We start from the raw sequence: 17,605 nt of genomic DNA, 5'->3' as shown, positions 1-17,605 counted from the left end.
ATCTCACAAATAAACAAGCCTTAATTTTGTTTGAAATACAAATTCTAATAAAAACATTTGTTTCATAAAAGAATATTTAAATAACTTTTTAAACTAAATTCAAAATTAAATTAAAATACACACCTCAAAATTTCAAATAGTAATTTTTAAATATTATATATATATATATATAATGGTTGAAGATATTAGTATGACATATCATATGACCATACGCAGACAAAAGAAGCGCCAACTGACATTTTTAATTTAAAATAACATTATTATATATATATTTCTTTTAAAATTAACAACCAGACGTGTGGTTCCACTCCGTCATCTTCTTCCCCTTCTCCGCACTCAACTTTCATTTCTCCGGCCGCCGTTAATGGTGGTTTCCGGCGGAGGAACCACTCACATGCTCGAATTCCCCTACTGAGGAGTATTGCCTACTTCTCCAAGGTCAATTACGTGTTTCAACACAGTAGAATGAGTTTGCCGACTCCATTTTCAGCTCAGAAGCGGACCTCCGCCTCACTCCCGTCGGAGAACGGCGAACCACGCGGCGGAGCCGCCAGGCTGCTCCCCCGGGGCCGGCAGCAGATCCACAAAACATTCAACAACCTGAAGATCACAATTCTCTGCGGTTTCATCACAATCCTCGTCCTCCGCGGCACGATTGGCCTTGGTCGCCTCTCGTCCAACGAATCCGACGGCGACAACCGCCTGATAATTGAAGAAACGAATCGGATTCTGGCGGAGATCCGCTCCGACAACGACGGCGACGGCGACGAACAGTTTCCCGACGTCAATTCAACCTTCAGCCTCGGACCTACAACCATCTCCTGGGACGAAGACCGGAACGTATGGCTACAAAAAAACCCCCAATTCCCAAATTACATTAACACCGGAAACCCTAGAATTTTGCTCGTGACTGGTTCGCCCCCAAATCCATGTGAAAACGCAATTGGCGATCATTACCTGCTAAAAGGACTGAAGAACAAGGTAGATTACTGTAGAATCCATGGCGTAGAGATTGTGTACAACATGGCTAATCTAGACAGGGCAATGGCAGGGAATTGGGGCAAGCTGCCATTGATACGTCGCTTGATGTTATCCCATCCCGAATTCGAATGGATCTGGTGGATGAATAGCGATGCATACTTCACAGACATGGCGTTCAAGCTTCCTCTCTGGAAGTACAACGAATCCAACTTAGTCGTCCATGGCTACCCTGATCTGTTATTCATTGAAAAGTCATGGATATCTCTGAACACAGGTAGTTTCTTGGTTCGTAATTGCCAATGGACATTGGATTTGCTCGATGCTTGGGCGACGATGGGGCCAAAAGGTTCAATCAGGGACGAGGCAGGGAAGATCTTGACGGCGAATTTGAAGGGCAGGCCGGAATTCGAAGCGGATGATCAATCTGCGTTGATATATTTGTTGATTATGGCGAAGGATAAGTGGATGGGGAAGGTTTATGTAGAGAATTCGTATAATTTGCACGGGTTTTGGGAGGGTTTGGTTGATCGGTACGAGGAGATGATGGAGGATTGGCGATCGGGTTTGGGCGACGAGAGGTGGCCGTTTGTGACACATTTTGTCGGGTGCAAGCCTTGTGGGGGCAACGTGGATTATCCGGTCGAGAGGTGTTTGAGGAGCATGGAGAGAGCTTTTAACTTTGCGGATAATCAAGTTTTGAAATTGTATGGGTTTCAACACCGGGGTTTGGCGAGCCCGAGTGTTAAGAGGATTAGAAACGAAAGTGTTGCGCCTTTGGTTGATGTCGATTTGTTTGATATTCGACATGTTATGGAGCACGGCCGGGTGGATCGATGAGCTAGCTAGCTAGCTACTACGGCATTGCATCGGAGCGATGACGCTACACGGGTAATTTTTTGTTATTTAAACTTAATGTTGATGGTAATTTAGAGTTGAATCGATTTATGTTGGATATAGTTATGCTTTAGCATCGTAGTGAGACGTAGAGTTGTTAAATGAACAAAATAATCGCGAGCCAAGCTTGACTCGGCTTGTTAACAGCTTGACTCGATTCGTTTATAGAGATAAACAAGCTAAGTTCGAGCTCGGCTTGCGAGTAGCTCGAATAAGCATGTTGATATTTGAATATTAATTATTATATGAAAATATAGTACAAATAAACGAAAAATGACAAAAATACTTCTATTAGGGTGTTATAATACTATTATAATATATTGACATTTGTGTAAAAAATTATACAAATATAAAAATATTTTTAATGTTAAGTACAATAAACACAACAGATAAATGAGAAGCTCAGGGATGGAAGGAGTTATATATATAAATTTTGAAATAAAAGTTTGTATTTATTAATAAAATTTTAATATTTTATTATAATAAATAATGACTTATAAGTAAAACTAAATACATTTAATAAATATATTAAAGATATAAATATATAGTACCTATAAAATTATAACTTTAACTTAAGCTCGAGCTCGAACCTTATGAGTCGAGCTCGAACTTGAATTTGAACTTAACGAGCCGATCTCGACCTACTATTTAGTTCGAATCTTAAACGAGCTTGTATGATAATATATTCAAGCCGAGTTCGAACAACATATACTCGAGCTCACTCAGCTCATTTACAGAAAACTCCATCGAAAAAAACTAAAAAGTAGAAATTTGCTCCATTTAGTTGCTCTCATAATCTTTGTTTGATTCTCGTAATAAAGATCGCACGATGAGTATGTTGCTTCTCCCTCGGATATTTGGATTTCTAACCTTTGTTATGGTTCGCGGAAGCTAACCTAATAAAATCGTTTATGTTGATAATAAGTGTGAATATTTCTTTCCTTTGGGAAGATAACTTTCATGTTTAGGGAAGGACTAAATGTAACACTCAAAATACTAGAATGAAGAAATTACGATCAATCTTGCTGATGTTTTTATTGGTATCTTTTGGCATTTAATTCTTTGTTGTTTATTTTCGTTCATTCTTCTTGGATCAAAGGAATGATCGATCATTTTGGATATTTATAAAAATGAGCTCATCATCACAGGTGTTTAGATCTTCGCCATTGTCCGAACACCGCGCATCTCAATTGTAAAGGCAAATACAAACTTCTAAATTCTTTGTATGGTTATTTAAAGTAGCAATTGTTTTGGCATTTTGTTTATTCGCAAAGTACCCTAAACCTGGGGTGAGGATCGACACAAATGGCCTCAAGAGTAACACGGTGACCTGACATGAGCCGATCAACGTAGAATGTTACGGGTGGCTTACTTCGAATGACCATTCGAGGTTAGTAATTTGTTGTCGTTATTTTATGCATAGTGTAACAACTAATGGCATGTATTCGTTTACGGTGTGTTTTTAAGGTAGATTTATGTTCCGAAAATATAAATAGTATGTTGAATCAGGTAAATATAAATATAACAAGTAAATTGTATTCCCTTTATTTGGACTAATTATGACACAATGTCCTTGCATGAAAGATTAAAAAGTTATATTTCTTTCGTTCGCCTCTAAGGGTCACATTTACGTTTTGCGTCATTGTACTTAACATTAAAAATATTTTTTTATTTGTATAATTTTTTATTTTTTATTTTTGTACAAATGTCCTTCTACTTAATTTGTACTATGTTTTTGATATAATAACTAATATTTAAAGATGAATACACAAAAAATAAATGAGACCCTTATAATCGGACGGAGGTAGTAGTATTTTAATTTAAATGTTAGGGTAAGTAAAAAACGGTAAAGCGAAAGTATTATAGAAAATTTATTAAAGTATAAATAATATAGTAACGAGATAAATAGAAAAAAATAGTAGCAAATTGATTATTATATGTTAAAGTATATGTATGAAATTGTGGGTGGAGAAAATTGTTTACGACAAAAGAATTATGCATAAGTTTAATGGACAACTATAAAATAAATATGACTTAATTATCTTGACGGATAGAGTATTATTATTCCAAGTATGTTAGTGTTCAGTTTAAATTTTATTTTTAATTTTTTGTGTTTGACGTGAGGTATAAAGAATTATGTAGGTAATATAAAAATAATAAGTGTATAGTATATTGGTTTTTTTGAAAAATATGTTGAAATTTTGTTTAGAAAAGAAACAAACTAATATTATTACTTTTCGTAACAAAATTCAAATAAAAAACCTCAGATTCAAATAAAAACCAAACAAAAAATATTGACGCAAATTGTAAACAAAGACATTTTTTTAGGATAAATATATGTTATGCAAACATCCTTTCAGTCAATTTATGAGGTTTTAATATTTGTTGTTTTTTATTGTTCAAATATAAAATATTGCATCTATTCGATTTAAATACTATTGTTTTATTTTAATGATATATTAAAAAATAATAATATTTTATTAATCAGTGAAAGTGTGTAAGATGATTTTAGTATTATTATCATTGCAAAATATTAAAAAAAAAAATGAATACTTTTGTAAGTATTTTTATTTTATTTTTTTTTTATAATGTGGGAACCTGCCCCCGGTGCACTGGGTAAACCTTCGACTACAAATTAGGCCTGACAAAATAAGTTATACTAAGCTAACCATGTGTGACAGATAGATCCAGAGGCGTCGGATTTGAACCCATGATCTCACGATTACAAGTTGACTCCTGACAAGAGTATATATTTAAAATAATTGTATATATATGGAAGAGATTGAACAGTGATTTAAAAAATAAACGCCTATAATGATAGTGTAGAGTAAATGTTAGTACATATAATTATACTGTGATAGTTTAATTAATTAATTAATTATATTTGAATTTTGATTATTTTGAATTATCTTATATAATTAAACTGACATTAAATTGTAGTTCACTTTTCTCCATTAAGTCTTATCACATTCAAAATATATTGAGAAGTGGCATAAAAATCGTGATTGACGATTTTTTTTATTATTATAAATACTCTCACGTACCGGTTAAAATTAGAATACACCATCGCTATTTGAGAATCGTTTGACAACGTCTTGCAGGATCTGGCAATATCTTTTTAGGGTTCCAAAGTTTGACAACGTCTTTCTAATGGTCTGTTTAAGAAGAAATCTCAAAAACAAATTTAAATTTTAGTAATTGCGAAAGGTTTGTTAAATATTGTTATTCGCTTCCGCTAATATTTGATTTAAGAATTATTTTCTTACATACCGATTATATAATTCAATAAAATAAATTAATATAACTAACTTTAACATGATAGACAAGAATGCTTATTTCAAAAAATAAAAATCGATTTTCTCCGGTATATCTGTATATATATATATATATATGCATTTTGTATATATAATCAATTTTGACTTATATAGCATTATTTATTTTTAAATAAATATCACATTAATTATATATATATATTTTTATAATCTATCAAATTATATCAAATGTTAGTTTTTTTTTTTTTTTTTTTTTAGTTTTAATTATTTCAAAATTTAAAAATTCAAAAGTATCCCAAAACTTCTGTTTAAAAAGAAGCCAAAAAGAATAATACAAACAAGCAAGCAATCAATCGCTAGTTTGGAGTGTTGTAACTGTCGAATGAGTGGTCCAAAATTTTTCTTTTTAAGGCAAAAAAATATTTGATTTGTCTTTATGCCTTGTTTGGTTGCGCCATCTTAAGTATTGACGGCACCCACTTGATTTCATCGAATTATTTCTCTTTATTAATCACCGTCAAACAGTGCCTTAAGTAAAAAGAACTTAGGGTGTGTTTGTTTGGGATTTGGATTTGGATTGGGATTTGAATAGTAAAAATTTTAAATTTGAATAATTATATGATGTGATATAAATAGGTGTTGATGTGATATTTTGAATGTAAAATTGATTTTTAGTATAATATAAAATATAAAAAATAAATGTTTGATTTGATGTTTTGGGGAAAATTTTTTGAATGAATAGGAGAATTTCGACAAAATCCTGCAAACGAACACACCCTATCAGGGCTCCATTTATTGGAAGTTTTACTTTTGAAAAATAAACAATTAATACTCCTTCCGTCCCGTTGGAAGGGTGTCATTACTTTTATATTTTTGTCCTTTTTACTACAATCCAATATAATACTAATATTCAAAAATCTAAGTACAAAAAGCAAATGCCACCCTTTTTGCGGAACGTAGGAAGTATAATAATTATTTGTAATTTATTACAATATATTACAACTATTGGCAAATTCATCAATACTTTTATATTATCCGGTAAATTATCCATATTATTGTACTTAAGAGAATTTAGATAAAAGTATTATTAATAAATAATTGAGAAATGTATTAATAAAAATAATTATAAATTATAATTAATTTAACTGAATAGTTTAATTAGAATTTTAAAAATTATAAATTATAAAATTTAAAATAAAATTAAAATGTATAATTATATTTGTAAAAAAAATACAAATTATATGAATGAACTAAATTTAAAAAATTGAACAATTTATATGAAAAAAAATATTATTTTACTCGGCCAAAACAAAATAATTTTTACTAGCATTAAAATTCCGCTAAAAGTTACTTCCTAAAATAATTATATCATTTATATTAATACTCATGCCGTCTAGCTATAAAGTAAATATTTAATTTTGATGCAGAATTTAAAAAATGACGGCAACAACACATGGATAGCTAGCAAATAAAACACAGATAATGTTAGTGACAATGCATTATTTATATTAATATAATACAATCATATCACACAATAATGTTAGTAACAACACATGATATAATATGATACAACACATGCATCACATGATATACACCTGTACATCACACGTGTAATTATAAATAAACGGTACATGTCATTATTACAAACAACACGTGTTGTTTTTAATAAAGACTTTGTGCTGTTTTTGTATTTTATAGGTGCTAATTTTGAAAATCAGCACATTACTGATTTTTCCAAAACAACACCGTAACATCTCCTCAAGAAATACTCATTCTGTCTCAGTAATGATGTCAAAGTTGTTGTAAACACGAAAATTTAAGAGGGATAGGATTAGTAAATAATTAATAATATATTAATAAAATTAAATACAATATAATATAGCTAATTATAAATTAACATTAAAATAACTAATTAATTTAATAATTTTTTTAAAATTATAAATTATAAAATTTAACATAAGATTAAAATGTCATTTTTTCAAAAAAATGAAACTGACATGTGAGACAACAGAAATGAAAAATGTGACCTTGATAAGTGGGATAGAGAGAGTAATAGTATTTTGTCCTTTTTTTTTTTTTTGTATAAAAATAACATGTGATGGTAAAATAGAACCTTAGATATTTGTGAAATAGTTAATTACTTTGTAATTTTGAATCGTCAAAATAGAAATATATATATTTTTAACTAAGTGTATAATAAATTTATGTAATATATTAATTTTTTAAAAAAATATATATTAGAAAAAAAAAAAACACACTCCAAAATACTGTAAATTATAAAAATAAAAAATACTAATAAATTAATATAAAAAGTATTGTACATCAATCACGACCAATATTTAATTAATTTATATTCCCATCTCAAGTCCTCAAGCACGTGGGTCGCACGTGATATAGGTCCTGTCAGAATTAATTCAGCCAATAATCACAACCCACCTGTCGTACAAGCTCGTCTTCATTCCAACCGTCTTATTATTATCCACCCCTCGGACCACTGCACCGCGTCTCACCCACCCCTACCCCCACCCCCAGTCCTGGACCACAGGTCCAGCACCGATATAAACTCGTTCTTTCTGTCGCCGTAAAAAAATTGGGGAAAGAAAATTGGAAGAAATCGTGCAGTTCGATTGTCGTTTTCTTTGTTGAGAACGAAAGCTCTAAATCCGAAAAATTACAGTGCCATGGATTCTCCAAATCCGAAATTACACGCGCGGAAGACGATGGATTAGTACGGTCTACGTTGTGGGGGAGGTTTTAGAGAGAGAAAAAGGAGTAGGGGGAGCATCGTAGTAGTGGGGTTGAAAAGTCAGGAGGGAGGGAAGGAGAGAGAACCACGTAAACGAATAGTGGCCAAGCGTACAACGAAGGATACAGGGAGGAACACGCACGACGCCACCGCCACATTAGCCTATTTTGGAAGTGTATTAATCTTTTGGTGTTGTTCGTATTTAATTCCCAATCGAAGGGATGGATTCGTGATTTTGTAATTGTTGTTGTTTCGAGTTCATATTGATTGATTGATTGATTTGATTTGATTATCGAAAATGTCGAGTTCTTCTGCCGTCGATTGGAAGTTGGAAGGGATTGAAGATGTCTGCGACTTTCCATGGGTGTGGATTGTGAAATTGCTTTCGTTTCTTCTTCTCTGTTTGTGGATTGAATCATTGAGTGCGTGTTTGATTTTGATGGTTGTTGATGATGCAGAGCGATGAAGAAGGATCGTCGATGTCTTTGGAGAGGTATAGCCATCTCTATGATCTAATGCACATGGGGAACACTGCATTTCGTGAAAACCGAATAGACCAGGTCAGTTTGCTTGATGATTTTCTCTGCCGCCCTAGTTTTGTGTTATTCTGTTATATATAATTATATATATATGCATGTATATATTTTCAGTTTTGTTGTCGATTGTCGTTGTTTTATGCTATATTATTACTAGTTGGTGGTGTTGAATAACTGTTTGTGAAAAGTGTGTATTATATTTTTTTTGGTGGTTTTGATCTATGCAATTGAATTATGAGTGTACTAGCTTAGGTTTGACGACGTTCAGAGGGATTGATGTTGTGGATGGGGTCATCTTGATTGATGCTGGGTTCTTATGAGTGTGGTTTTAGAGGGAAGTGGTAGAATTTGGTCGAGAATGAGGATGTGAAGTTGTATCCATGCATTAATTGATTGATACGAGACTTTGGAGAGATCATGGGGTGTATTTGGTTGTGTTTTCGGATGCTTTGGGTTTAAAATTCTTGAAAATAGACCATAGGTTTTGGATTTGGTATTTTGAATGGAAGGTAAATAGGTTTTGAAGGGAAAGTAAGCTTTGGATTTGATGTTTTTTAGGAGAGGGTTTATTTTACTATAGGTTTCATAATGCAAAAATAAGGCGCGGAGAAAGTAACAAACACACCCCATAGGTTTCTTGGGATACACTTAGACTGATGCTTCATTCTTGGCAGTCTAGATCAGGCTGCATTTGTTTTATTTTTTCTAGACTTTAAATAGGAAGTTATATGAGGAGATTTCGATTTGGACAAAGGCCTAACAGAGGTATGAGACCAAGAGGCACATCTTCTTTTTTTGGGGGGTGGGGGTGGAGGTTGGGGGAGTTTAGCAGGTGGTTTATTCTGCAATTTATTCTAGTCTACCTAACAATGGTCGTGATGTTTGTGGAATATGAATGAGTAATGCCTAAAAGATTGAGAATGCTGTTTCTCAATTCCCGGTGCTTCTTGAATACATATGTGATTGCTTTTGTAATGCTTAAGTTTTGTACGGTCCTTACGAATGAGGTGAGTGTTCTTAATGTTTATTCAGATTTCAGATAAATTGAATGTTGCATGGGTTGAAGGCTTAGGTTATGTTGGAGTTTGATGGCTGTGTATTACGTTATCATGGGTCAGGATTTCTCTCCTTTCTCCATGTTCACTTCTACCTTTTCTATGAAATCAGAATTTGATGTTTTTCTGAAAGAGTATCATTTTGATCGAAGCTTGTTGGAGTTCCTATTTCTAAAGATTAAGAGTAATTAAACGGCGGGTGAACTACATATAAAGCAGTGACTTTTTGTAGCCTGAGATGCTGGACACTTCTTTGATAGACAGTGTGATTATGTTTGTTGAATTTTTGGTTCTTCTATTCCTTTATCTTCATTTAGAGATAAACACACTTTTAAATGTTATTAGTTTTTTTTACGTAAACTTTGGCTTTCACATTTCTATTCATGTACGGCCATGGGTTACATTTTCTTTAATATGTCAATCAGCACCGCTGGCTTTTTACCTGATACAATCATGTATTTACTTAGCATTGAGTTTCATTCTATTATTAAATTTTCCTGATCATCAAATGATATATATCTGAGCATAATAAATTGTGGAAAAGGGTAGATTATTTATCTATTTTTGTGTATCATACACATAACTTGCTATTTATTGTGGATTGCATTGGCATCTCAAATGTATTGCTATATAATACAAATACTGTGGTGATGTTAATTCAGTTTCCGAGGCTAAAAGTGTTGAAACCCTCGAATTGTATCCTATTGATTGGATAAAGATGTTATCGCATTGCATATGATTGTCAGCTCACTAAATTTTATGTTTTCTTAGGCCATCGAGTTTTATTCCCGATCTAACAACATCAAACCGAATGATCCTATTATTTTGAGTAGCCGATGTGCAGCATATCTTCGGTAAGCAGTGCCTAAGCACGCCATTTTATTTTTTTAACATGTAATTGAGTATTTTATTCACAATTGTCAGTTCTTTAGGTTTCTTTATCACTCATGAGGATGCATATTTCTATTAATGCCAATGCCCTCCAGGATTAGCCAATTCCTTAAACATAGGCCAGCTTCTGCTTCAGAGCACCGACCATTGAGTGGGCTAGATCCAACAACCCATGCTGGGGTATATTCCCATGCTTCTGACTTCCTTCAAGTTTGTTTCAGGCACACATAGTTTTTTAGTAGCCCCAGTAATCTAATGCTTGATCATTGTTTTAGCTTGCACTGAAGGATGCGGAGAAGGTCATGAGTCTACAAAGTAATTCAATAGCATCCTACATTCTCAAGGCAAACGCACTTATACTGGTATGAGGTCTTCTAGGTTCACTTTGTTTTTATAGTATATGAGCCATGCTAATATCGAACTTTCTGGCTTAAATAGTGACTAATTATGGTTGATGGACTGAATTATGTTATAGTCTTAGCGGTGCATGATCATGGTTATATGTGTTGAAAGTGTCTGCGTAATATTCGTTTCATTGACTCTAGTTAGTTTATCTGTTTGTACTTGGCTTCATACTGTTTATTCCTTGCGATGTGTTGTCTGGTTAAAGCTCTCACCAATGACATACAATCTTATATTATTGGACAGTTGGAAAAGTTTGATCTGGCTCATGACATTATTTATTCAGGGCTGCAAATTGATCCTCAAAGGTAATATATAGATTGATGATAATATTGTTCAAAGGATTCTGTATTGTTTTAACAATTAATGCTTTGGAAAATTTTGATATTTGGTAAACCCTTTCGCAGCAAGCCTCTCCTCAATTTAGAGAAGTCAATAGCCACTATGATTACGAGAAGAAGTCATGTAAAACCACAGCGAACTGATGATTTTGATTGCACACTTTGTTTGAAGTTACTGTATGAACCAATCACAACTCCTTGTGGCCATTCATTCTGCCGCTCATGCCTGTTTCAGACCATGGACAGAGGTGTTCTTTCTTGTGCATTTTTCCCTTTCGTTGTTCAACTTTATGCAAAGGTAGTGTTCACCTTGATGCTTATATCACATAAACATGCCAGGTAATCGATGCCCATTGTGTCGAACAATTCTGTTTGTTAGTCCCAGAACATGTGCAATCAGGTCAGTTTTATGGCTTAGAATGGTGATCGCTTGTTTCTTATCTTCCAATTTATAGTATAAACCCTTGCATGCTATGTGTCAATGCTTACTAAAATTGGTTTTATTCAAGTCGTGTTGTGGATAGTTAAACAAAAAGAAAAAAAAAAAAAAAAAAAAAAAACTTTTTTGTGTAAATAATACTGAATAGTATCTGCGCCTTCTGATTTGTTAGTTTTCTTATATTTAAGTATCTTATAATGATTTAATGATTTCATATTGTATAGGTGGCATTGATTGGATGGTGTGATAATTTATAGGTAATAAAGATCAAATCTTAGGTATTTATGTAACTTGTGTGTGATCTTATGGGTAGTATTTTGAAATTTAAGGTCTGAATAGATTCAAGATTAGGTGGTCGATTGAAATTTAAATTTTGCATAAATTTATGAGAGAAACATAATGCTTTTTTACAATTATTGTGTTTATGGGAGTCTTTCTTTCTTCTTTATCTTCCTCTCCCGCCCACCCTTTTCTTTGGAAAATAGTGAAGTGGTCTGGGTTTGGATAAATGTAACCAAACACTGAAATTTCTACAAAGATAATAGCAATAGATACACAGCTGAGATAGTATACAGATTGTGGAATTTCATTTTAAGAGTGGAGTTGTGTGATCCAGAGGTCGTTTATAAATTGTCTCATATGAAATGCTACTATGACTAACGTATTTTTAATAATTAAAAAAGGTTACCAGTGTGGCTTATATAGCTGATTAGTTTTTTGGCTTTTCCAGTGTCACATTAAACAACATCATACAAAAGAACTTTCCCGAAGAATATGCTGAAAGGAAGTCGGAGCAAGACAGCTTGACATGTTTTGGTGTCGATTTGTTACCTCTTTTTGTCATGGATGTTATCTTACCTTGCCAGAAATTTCAGCTAAACATATTTGAACCACGGTATAGACTAATGGTGAGTAGTTTATTTTCATTCTTCATTATATAGTCACCAATAGAATCTTTCTTTTTCCGTAGGTCACTTGTGGCACGCCTAGAGCTTTTAACGATCCGAGTTTAGTCGAGTCAAATTTTTTAAGTGTTCGTTAACGCTCGCGAATAAGGCTCGTGTTCGTTCGTTAAGCTTTCAAGCTTGTTCGTAGTGTTCGAGCTCGGCTCGTTAAAAATTTTTGTTGTTTGAGCTCGTGTTCGTGTTTGGCTCGTTTAGTTTTGATTAAGCTCGTTCGAGCTCGTTTGTCTTATTTTTTAAAATTTATATATAAATTATAAAAAAATTTAAAATTATTTTATTTATATATTTTAAATTAATATTCTATTTATTTATAAATTATAATTTTATACGTATATATAATATTTATAATAAATATATTATTTACACGAACGTTCTCAAACAAAGCTCGGGCTCGTTCGTTAACCAAACGAGTCTGTTTATGTTGTTCGGCTCGACTCGTTAACATTCACGAACGAGCTTTAACCGAGCCGAGTTCACGAAGGCTTGGTTCGTTTAACAGCTCTAGGCATGCCGATCAATTAATTAATTCAATTAAGAAATGGGAGTTACACATTTAAAACATTTTTCAAAGAGATTAAATCAACTGCTTAACTTTATTATAATAATTTTAAGTCTGTCATAATGACTCGTATCACGGGGAAAGTGATTTTTGTTTACGAATATAAGTTAGATTGCCAAAAAAGGTCCTTATTTTTACCATTCATCATAATTCCCAAACACTAGCTGAACTTGTTAAATTTGTGCTCATGTATTGTCTCTGAATCATTTGAAGTTATATCTTAATTTTTCGAAACAGGTGAGGAGGATAATGGAAGGAAACCGTCGCATGGGGATGGTACATTGTGTTAATTTCTTTGATTATGTATATATATGTATGGAAATGTTATTGCCCCATATTCACTCACTTTCCTGGCCGTCGTTTCTCTGTTCTAGGCTGTAATCGACTCATCTACCGGTTCAATAGCTGATTATGCATGTGAGGTGGAGATTATAGAGTAGGTGTTCAATACTAATTGTACTCAATACTATGTTGCATTTTCTTTTGGAGAAAAAGTTACGATTTCATAGACTACTATTATTGGCGCTTCAGGACCATAGATGTGATTACATTTTCTTAATGCAGTTGTGAGCCACTTCTGGATGGACGTTTCTTTTTGGAGGTAAAAGTAGAAGCAGATTGCACGTTTTTAGTTACTTTTTCTTTCTCGACGATGCACATGGATGGAAATTTCTGAATGGATCCATAAGTTGAAATAAGAATGGAACATATGTTTGCCTAGTTGGATGACGAATAGCACTAAATATGATCGAACATCATATTTTGATATCTGTGTTCATGTTTTGGATTTGAAATATTTCGAATTAAAAATAGGTTCTAGATATAATGTTTTAGAGGAGAAATTGTTTTATTGTAGAATGATTAGAGTGCGAAAGCAAGGTTGAAAAATACAAACAATCAAGCCATAATTTTTTCCAAGGGTAAATTGTATTTTTTTTTGGTACTGCACCTAACCCCTATTATCACTTTAGGACTCTTCTAAATGGACTTTGTATAGAAATTCTTCCGCAACTAAATTTTTTCGCAGAAATAGTCCTTCATCACCATAATTGACACATCGTTGGTGATGTGATTCGCCGGTGCTGATTTGGCGCTGATATGTCTGGTCCACCAGCACCACATGAGCGACAAGTAGATTTTTAAGGAAATAAAATTTACATTAAGAAATTAAAAAATCTACCCGTCACTCAGGTGGCGCTGACAGATTAGACATGCAAACGCCAAATCAACACCGGCGAGCCCCATCAGCAATGACGTATCAATTCCGGCGATGGAGGACTATCTCTGCAAAAACACATTAGTTGCACGGCAATTTCTATATAGGATCCATTTAGAATCCTAAAATGATAATTAGAGTCGTACATGGGAACCTTATTTAGTTGTCATGCATGAGATTAAATTTTGTTCTACTCCATTCTTTTTAATCTTAGATTAAATAAGTCACGCAATGTGAAACTAGTTGCTGCTGCTGGATGCATGTACGGAACAATTTTCTTCTTAAATTATGTCAAATCGAGCAATTAGAGTTTTTTTCATGCTGTCATTTCCACAAGAACTTGATGGTAAGAGTGCCAAGGAAAAAAGAATCCCTTTCGAATTTGTACATGCATTCTGAAAACTGATATAGTGATTTGAAGTGTTATCTCCGTGCTCTAGTCGACATTTCAGTTGCTTTGTCGTGCTCTTCAGTCTGAACAACTGCTGGATGCAGGTTGAAAGTCGCAGGCGATGTCACATCCTACAAAATTGGGATCAAGATGGGTAAATCCCCTGTCACTGTACAGCGCTTGCATTCCAAATAATTATGCGATTCTCACGCTCTGTTTGTTAAGTTTCTTTAGTGATTTGTTGCCTGTATAATTTGTTCCATATGAAGGTACCGAGTTGCTGAGGTTGAATGGGTAGAAGATAACATTTCACCAGAGGAAAATGAGAGAACCAATGTAAGTTAAACTTTAAATGCAGCGTAACAATGGCTTTTCCATTTGTCTGGTGATTCTTAGATTCAAACTCGTTTACAATTAAATTCCTATACTCTACATATGAATAATGGGACCTTTCCTGTTATGCACCATAATCGTCTAAAAATGCTTTGCATCATGCGCTGCGATTTAAAATCATCCACACCTTCTGAATTAGATCTTAAACCTTAATTAGTTGAATTTTTCATTTGAGTGGTTGTTACTTAGGACAATAATTGTAATTTCAGAAATTTGTTGTCGAATGATGTAAGAAATATGTTGAACCGTAGTATTGATGCTGAATGTATGGTATTTGTTGAACAACATGTTAGTTCAGCAGCAGTTGATTGTTTATGCAGATGCGTGCATTTTATTTTTTTGTTTTAGTTCTCCAGGGTCTCACATTTACACAGTAATTTAAGAATTTTTGAGAGAGAGCATCTACGATTGTGTCCAAGTGATTTAAATTATTATAAATTTGAATCTTTTCTTTTCACGTCTAGGGGTGTGTTCTTTTTGTTTGTAGGTTTGAGATTTGGGCTTTGAGCTTTGAATAGTAAAATTCTTGAGTTGAAATAGTTATTTAGTTGTGGATGTGATATTTTAAATCCGAAATTGATTTTTAATGTAATATAAAAAAAATTATTGAATAGTAAATTTTGATTTGAAAACACAAACAAACGAGTCTAGATGCTGGCTCTCGTGTTTAAACAAAATGTAGTGATTGATTTTCAACTCTTTTAGTTACTAGAGATGGTCGAGAAGGCAGCAACCTTTGCTAAAAAATGGATAAAAGATGCACAAGAAGCGGCACAGGGAGGTAAATAGTTGCCCATAAACATTTTCTTCGAATGCCCGTGTTTGATTCTTCCAAAATTTGGCCGTTTATGGGAATGAGTTTTCACTTTCAGATAGAATAAGGCTTGCCGAGCTGTTCAAAGCCGAAGGCTTAATGCCATCCATACGGGATCCTGAGCGCTTTAGCTTTTGGGTAGCATGTCTTAACTCATATATATATATATTATATATATATTGTGATTCATGGTTTGGACATTTGGTTTTTTTGATGATGACGATGATGATATATATATATGTTATGAATGCAGCTTGCGACGTTAACTAATCGCAGGCCATCGGAGAGATTAGATCTCCTTCGAATGAGAGACACAAAAGAGGTAAGTATTGAATAATGCAATGAAATTTGAGTTATAGATACATGTAAGGACGATTTAGCATTTTCGCACACATATATTATGGTGAAGTGAATTCTTGTGATAATGCTAAGGGTGCCTCTCTTTTGTATTTTGGAGCGTTTTGAATTTAATTTTTTTTAATGAAAAATGAATTTTAAATATGATATATTTTAAATGAGAAATGTGTCGAAATGAAAAATAAGTTTTGAATATTGTATGATTTTTTTAGAGAAAAATCAGTTTTTCTTTTTTTTTTCTTTTTTCTTTCAAGTATAAATAAGTTTTTTTGCCTTTTCTTTTTTTAGCTGTGTTATAGATGTCACGACAGATAACGGTAGAGAAAGGATGATCAATCGTTTTCGTTGTTCTTGTGTGTTTGAATGTTATAAGACAGTTGTTGTTGTGTGGCAGAGGATTCGAAGGGCGCTTCTATATTTAAAGGCGGAAGAGCAAGGATGTCGGCTACAATAATATTATTAATATTAATATTAATAAAAATAGCCGTTGCTGCTGCTGCCGCCGCTGCGAGTATGTATGTATTGATTGAATGAATGAATGGATGAATGAGGTTGTGAAATATTTGTTGTCAAATTGTTGATAAGAAATATTCTTTGGATCTTTCTGTCCATCCTTATTACAAACATTACATACATACCCACAACAAGATGAAGATGATGAAGAAGAAGATGACTAGAACAAGACTGAAGGATTATACCCTTTTAATGAGAAGCCTCTCTCTCTCTCTATATAGATATATATATATATTCTCTCTCTATATATATACATATATATATATATGTGTGTGTTTATATGTATCAAGAAAACCACCCTCTAAGTGTTTTTTGGTTATTGGTATTGTGTATGGTTTTCTTTTTCTATTTTTTGGGTTGTAAATAAGGTCACAGGAAAATGACTTTTAAGAATACCCTCCTACTTAATTAACTTTTATTGAAGAAATAGCTCATACTTAGATTCGTGCTTGTTTTGCCAAATGATCTGAAGATATATATATATATATATATTATGTAAGGTATATAAGAATATATAGGAAATATAAATTTAATAAATGTGTAATATATTAAATTTTTTAGAAAAATATGTATGAATTATTTTTATTAAAAGAACACACTTCGTATTTTGTTTAATTTGTACTTGAAATTTGATTTAATAAAAATGCACTTTTTTTTCATAAAATATTTAAAACAATACAAACAATTATGGCAAGAACAAAGTTATGATCCTCAATAACTAAAAGAAAATAAAAATCCCACTATTCATAGAAACTAAAATGGGCATAACCACCCTAGGTTCAGCTAGTTTTTATCCCTAACAAAGTTAACACTATTTTAACATTGAATAAAAATATACTA

At 32.8% G+C, this 17,605-nt stretch overlaps 2 protein-coding genes across 3 annotated transcripts; both read left to right on the top strand.

Moving 5' to 3' along the window:
- Window positions 1–297: 297 nt before the first annotated feature.
- Window positions 298–3,509, top strand: LOC127241140 (probable xyloglucan 6-xylosyltransferase 5). The gene is made up of 2 exons (XM_051260056.1): window positions 298–1,869; window positions 3,024–3,509. The coding sequence occupies exon 1, from the start codon at window positions 466–468 to the stop codon at window positions 1,816–1,818; it is 1,353 nt and encodes a 450-aa protein (XP_051116013.1). The 5' UTR covers window positions 298–465; the 3' UTR covers window positions 1,819–1,869; window positions 3,024–3,509.
- Window positions 3,510–7,731: 4,222 nt separating this feature from the next.
- On the top strand, window positions 7,732–17,197 carry LOC127240940 (uncharacterized). 2 transcript variants are annotated; one of them, XM_051259810.1, is made up of 18 exons: window positions 7,732–8,257; window positions 8,352–8,453; window positions 10,256–10,338; window positions 10,471–10,555; window positions 10,651–10,737; window positions 11,024–11,085; window positions 11,185–11,366; window positions 11,458–11,518; window positions 12,288–12,465; window positions 13,319–13,357; window positions 13,456–13,517; window positions 13,646–13,682; window positions 14,793–14,842; window positions 14,958–15,024; window positions 15,787–15,862; window positions 15,954–16,033; window positions 16,149–16,217; window positions 16,647–17,195. In XM_051259810.1, exons 1-18 carry the CDS (start codon window positions 8,192–8,194, stop codon window positions 16,704–16,706), a joined length of 1,446 nt encoding a protein of 481 aa, XP_051115767.1. In that variant the 5' UTR covers window positions 7,732–8,191; the 3' UTR covers window positions 16,707–17,195. The 2 variants fall into 2 exon arrangements, with proteins under 2 accessions (XP_051115767.1, XP_051115768.1); XM_051259811.1 differs by lacking the exon at window positions 7,732–8,257 and having other exon boundaries at window positions 8,390–8,453; window positions 10,417–10,555; window positions 16,647–17,197.
- Window positions 17,198–17,605: the final 408 nt, after the last annotated feature.

The sequence above is a fragment of the Andrographis paniculata genome, unplaced genomic scaffold (genome assembly GCF_009805555.1).
Source record: "Andrographis paniculata isolate CXL003 unplaced genomic scaffold, ASM980555v1 Contig80END, whole genome shotgun sequence".
Lineage (NCBI taxonomy): Eukaryota > Viridiplantae > Streptophyta > Magnoliopsida > Lamiales > Acanthaceae > Andrographis > Andrographis paniculata.
The sequence above is the reverse complement of the archived record's forward strand: the minus strand, read 5'-3'. Positions and strand labels throughout refer to the sequence as shown.

Coding starts and splice junctions, on each gene's coding strand:
- LOC127241140 (XM_051260056.1), top strand. CDS start 466: ATGAGTTTGCCGACTCCATTTTCAGCTCAGAAGCGGACCTCCGCCTCA.
- LOC127240940 (XM_051259810.1), top strand. CDS start 8,192: ATGTCGAGTTCTTCTGCCGTCGATTGGAAGTTGGAAGGGATTGAAGAT. Junction 8,258..8,351: donor ATGTCTGCGACTTTCCATGG/GTGTGGATTGTG, acceptor TTGATGATGCAG/AGCGATGAAGAAGGATCGTC. Junction 10,738..11,023: donor AGGCAAACGCACTTATACTG/GTATGAGGTCTT, acceptor ATTATTGGACAG/TTGGAAAAGTTTGATCTGGC.